Source organism: Chelon labrosus (assembly GCF_963514085.1).
Source record: "Chelon labrosus genome assembly, chromosome: 23".
Classification (NCBI taxonomy): domain Eukaryota; kingdom Metazoa; phylum Chordata; class Actinopteri; order Mugiliformes; family Mugilidae; genus Chelon; species Chelon labrosus.
The window spans coordinates 21,281,016-21,285,765 of record NC_140356.1 but is presented as its reverse complement, the minus strand read 5'-3'; the positions used below and the strand labels follow the sequence as shown (position 1 = coordinate 21,285,765).

The following is a 4,750-nucleotide window of genomic DNA, read 5'->3' as shown; positions in this document are numbered from 1 at the left end:
CCTCAGTGTCTGTGTCTCATTGATGAGTCAGTCTGAGTAAAATAAATAAATAGTTTAACGAGTTATTTTATAAAAGATGGAACAAACAAACAATAACAATGTCAGAGGTATGTAGGTTAGAGTCAGTCTCATGAATAATGAAACCTACTGCAGGCAGGATCGACAGGTCTGTGACGTCATCCATAGGTATCGTTTTGAGTTCTTAATTTACCGTAATAACGGATGAGAACCAGCGATCCGTGGAACATGAGGCTCCTCCCACCGCCTTGTTTTCATCCATATTAAGTTTCATGGTTCTAAACAAATATCAACAGTTATTAGAACAGATGGTTTAATATAAATACATCGAGATTTGTTCATGAAAACCTGTTTTGCGCTCCGTTTATCTGCCGCTACTCTTCCGGGTATTACGGTAACCCCCTAGCCACGCCCCTAGACGCTTCTGTTCGTGGATTGGTCAGCTGACGTCACATGACCGGGGAACAGCGGAAGCAGAGAGCTCGACAGCAGCAAGAAGGGTGAGGAAATAAACAAAATAGAAACGAATCATTTTATTCAATAAATCAGAACCCGCGCTTTATTCACCGCCGCCGTTCTGTCGCGCGACTCCTTAGCTACCGGACCCGGTGTTCTGGTACGGTTTTAGCGGTTAGCCCGTTAGCACGACGCGGGTTTAAACCGTCGAATCGAGTTCCGATGTGAAAGAGAGAGAGAGAGAGAGAGAGAGAGAGAGGGGGGGAGAGGGGGGAGAGAGAGGGGGGGAGAGGGGGGGAGAGGGGGAGAGAGGGTTCGTGTCCGCCGACAGAAAGTGAAAATATGAGAGAAACTCGAGCTGCGACGTTTCACCGCAGCTCAGGAGACACGTATGAAGCTAGCTAGCATGTAGCATGTAGCATGTAGCATGTAGCATGTAGCGGCTCCTCATTAGAACAGGGAAGACTTGAGTGTGTCAGGTGAAACATGAGACATTAAGAATCTGCATCATCATCCTCATCCTCCTCTTCTTCTGTGGTTTTAACCTTTCTGTTGTTTCAGGCCTCTTACGGGAATTTCCCACCGTGACGTCATGACGTACGGAATGGCGCACGGAGAAAATCAGATCCATTAGTTTATTATTTATTTATATTTAATTGTTTACTCAGCTGTAGAGTGGGCGGGGCCTCAGCTGTAAACCGCGGCCATGTTGTTTCTGATTATTGATCAGCTGTCGATCAGCTGTCGATCAGCTGTTTGTCCTGGTTCATTGATCACAGGGTTAATGTTCTACATTTATTACTGGTCACTAAATGATGACGACGATTGATCAGCTGTTTCTCCTCTATCAGTTTATATGGATCAGCTGTTCTATTGATCAGATGTTTTTATAGATCAGCTGTTTGTTTTAATGATCAGCTGTTTTTATAGATCAGCTGTTTGTTTTATTGATCAGCTGTTTGTTTTATAGATCAGCTGTTTTTATAGATCAGCTGTTTTTATAGATCAGCTGTTTGTTTTAATGATCAGCTGTTTTTATAGATCAGCTGTTTGTTTTATAGATCAGCTGTTTGTTTTATTGATCAGCTGTTTGTTTTAATGATCAGCTGTTTTTATAGATCAGCTGTTTGTTTTATTGATCAGCTGTTTTTATAGATCAGCTGTTTGTTTTATTGACCAGCTGTTTGTTTTAATGATCAGCTGTTTTTATAGATCAGCTGTTTGTTTTATAGATCAGCTGTTTGTTCTATTGATCAGATGTTTTTATAGATCAGCTGTTTGTTTTAATGATCAGCTGTTTTTATAGATCAGCTGTTTGTTTTATTGATCAGCTGTTTGTTTTATAGATCAGCTGTTTTTATAGATCAGCTGTTTTTATAGATCAGCTGTTTGTTTTAATGATCAGCTGTTTTTATAGATCAGCTGTTTGTTTTATAGATCAGCTGTTTGTTTTATTGATCAGCTGTTTGTTTTAATGATCAGCTGTTTTTATAGATCAGCTGTTTGTTTTATTGATCAGCTGTTTTTATAGATCAGCTGTTTGTTTTATTGACCAGCTGTTTGTTTTAATGATCAGCTGTTTTTATAGATCAGCTGTTTGTTTTATAGATCAGCTGTTTGTTTTAATGATCAGCTGTTTTTATAGATCAGCTGTTTGTTTTATTGATCAGCTGTTTTTATAGATCAGCTGTTTGTTTTATAGATCAGCTGTTTGTTTTATTGATCAGCTGTTTTAATGACCAGCTGTTTGTTTTAATGACCAGCTGTTTTATTGATCAGCTGTTTGTTTTATAGATCAGCTGTTTGTTTTATTGATCAGCTGTTTGTTTTATAGATCAGCTGTTTGTTTTATTGATCAGCTGTTTTATAGATCAGCTGTTTGTTTTATTGATCAGCTGTTTTTATAGATCAGCTGTTTGTTTTAATGATCAGCTGTTTGTTTTATAGATCAGCTGTTTGTTTTATTGACCAGCTGTTTGTTTTAATGATCAGCTGTTTTTATAGATCAGCTGTTTGTTTTATAGATCAGCTGTTTGTTTTAATGATCAGCTGTTTTTATAGATCAGCTGTTTGTTTTATTGATCAGCTGTTTGTTTTATTGATCAGCTGTTTGTTTTATTGATCAGCTGTTTGTTTTATTGATCAGCTGTTTTATTGATCAGCTGTTTGTTTTATTGATCAGCTGTTTGTTTTATAGATCAGCTGTTTTATAGATCAGCTGTTTGTCCGTGTCTCCAGGATCCGTCTCCGCTGTCAGGATGCAGAGCACCACCAACTACCTGTGGCTCATCTCAGACCTGCTGGGTCAGGGAGCGACGGCCAACGTTTACCGTGGACGCCACAAGGTAGAGGAGCCGGACCGGATCAGCTGACCTGATCTGCTGATGTGTAGAAACATTTATAGTTTGAGGGTTTGTCTTTCAGAAAACCGGAGACCTGTACGCCGTCAAGGTCTTCAACAACCTGAGCTTCCTGCGGCCGCTCGACGTCCAGATGAGAGAGTTTGAGGTTCTGAAGAAACTCAACCACAAGAACATCGTCAAGCTGTTCGCTGTGGAGGAGGAGGTCGGTCTCTGAGTCTTATTAAACATAAAGACCTTAACAGGAACCGTCGAATCTGTCTAATGTCTTCGTCCTGCTCCCGTCAGTCCAACACTCGTCACAAGGTCCTGGTGATGGAGTACTGTCCCTGTGGGAGTCTCTACACCGTCCTAGAGGAGGCGTCCAACGCTTACGGACTCCCTGAGGACGAGTTCCTCATCGTTCTTCACGATGTGGGTGAGGAACCGTTTGATCTGGAAACCTGACGTGTCCCAGGGACCTGGACACCCGTACCTGTCTCTGATTGGCTCTCGTGTCCCCCACAGTGGCAGGTATGAACCACCTGAGAGAGTACGGCATCGTCCACCGGGACATCAAACCAGGAAACATCATGAGGGTGATCGGAGAGGACGGACGCTCCGTCTACAAGCTGACGGACTTTGGAGCCGCAAGAGAACTGGAGGACGACGAGCAGTTTGTGTCTCTGTACGGGACAGAGGAATACCTGGTGAGACACACACACACCTGGTGGGGGTAGGGGGCGTGTCCTCAGGGTGAGGGTAGGAGGCGTGTCCTCAGGGTGAGGGTAGGAGGTGTGTCCTCAGGGTGAGGGTAGGAGGCGTGTCCTCAGGGTGAGGGTAGGAGGCGTGTCCTCAGGGTGGGGGTAGGAGGCGTGTCCTCAGGGTGGGGGTAGGAGGCGTGTCCTCAGGGTGGGGGTAGGAGGCGTGTCCTCAGGGTGAGGGTAGGAGGCGTGTCCTCAGGGTGAGGGTAGGAGGCGTGTCCTCCAGCTGAGGGTAGGAGGCGTGTCCTCAGGGTGAGGGTAGGAGGCGTGTCCTCAGGGTGAGGGTAGGAGGTGTGTCCTCAGGGTGAGGGTAGGAGGCGTGTCCTCAGGGTGAGGGTAGGAGGCGTGTCCTCGGGGTGGGGGTAGGAGGCGTGTCCTCAGGGTGAGGGTAGGAGGCGTGTCCTCAGGGTGAGGGTAGGAGGCGTGTCCTCCAGCTGAGGGTAGGAGGCGTGTCCTCAGGGTGAGGGTAGGAGGCGTGTCCTCAGGGTGAGGGTAGGAGGCGTGTCCTCCAGCTGAGGGTAGGAGGCGTGTCCTCAGGGTGAGGGTAGGAGGCGTGTCCTCAGGGTGAGGGTAGGAGGTGTGTCCTCAGGGTGAGGGTAGGAGGCGTGTCCTCAGGGTGAGGGTAGGAGGCGTGTCCTCGGGGTGGGGGTAGGAGGCGTGTCCTCAGGGTGAGGGTAGGAGGCGTGTCCTCAGGGTGAGGGTAGGAGGCGTGTCCTCCAGCTGAGGGTAGGAGGCGTGTCCTCAGGGTGAGGGTAGGAGGCGTGTCCTCAGGGTGAGGGTAGGAGGCGTGTCCTCCAGCTGAGGGTAGGAGGCGTGTCCTCAGGGTGAGGGTAGGAGGCGTGTCCTCAGGGTGAGGGTAGGAGGCGTGTCCTCCAGCTGAGGGTAGGAGGCGTGTCCTCAGGGTCAGGGTAGGAGGCGTGTCCTCGGGGTGGGGGTAGGAGGTGTGTCCTCAGGGTGAGGGTAGGAGGCGTGTCCTCAGGGTGAGGGTAGGGGGCGTGTCCTCAGGGTGGGGGTAGGAGGTGTGTCCTCAGGGTGAGGGTAGGAGGCGTGTCCTCAGGGTGAGGGTAGGAGGCGTGTCCTCAGGGTGAGGGTAGGAGGCGTGTCCTCCGGCTGAGGGTAGGAGGCGTGTCCTAGAGTAACTCTTCCTCTTCTTCTTCGTGTGTTTTCCGTGCA

At 47.9% G+C, this 4,750-nt stretch overlaps 1 protein-coding gene across 3 annotated transcripts in view; it reads left to right on the top strand.

Moving 5' to 3' along the window:
• The first annotated feature begins 465 nt into the window (after window positions 1-465).
• tbk1 (TANK-binding kinase 1) overlaps window positions 466-4,750 on the top strand; it is a 9,912-nt gene continuing 5,627 nt past the window's right edge. The window contains exons 1-5 of one of the 3 annotated variants that reach the window (XM_084573156.1): window positions 466-518; window positions 2,713-2,819; window positions 2,899-3,039; window positions 3,123-3,252; window positions 3,342-3,523. In XM_084573156.1, the coding sequence (XP_084429282.1) occupies window positions 2,733-2,819; window positions 2,899-3,039; window positions 3,123-3,252; window positions 3,342-3,523 (540 nt within the window). In that variant the 5' untranslated portion in view covers window positions 466-518; window positions 2,713-2,732. Of the gene's footprint in view, window positions 519-837; window positions 954-2,671; window positions 2,820-2,898; window positions 3,040-3,122; window positions 3,253-3,341; window positions 3,524-4,750 lie in introns of those variants that run through there. The other 2 variants (XM_084573155.1, XM_084573157.1) reach the window with 2 other exon arrangements.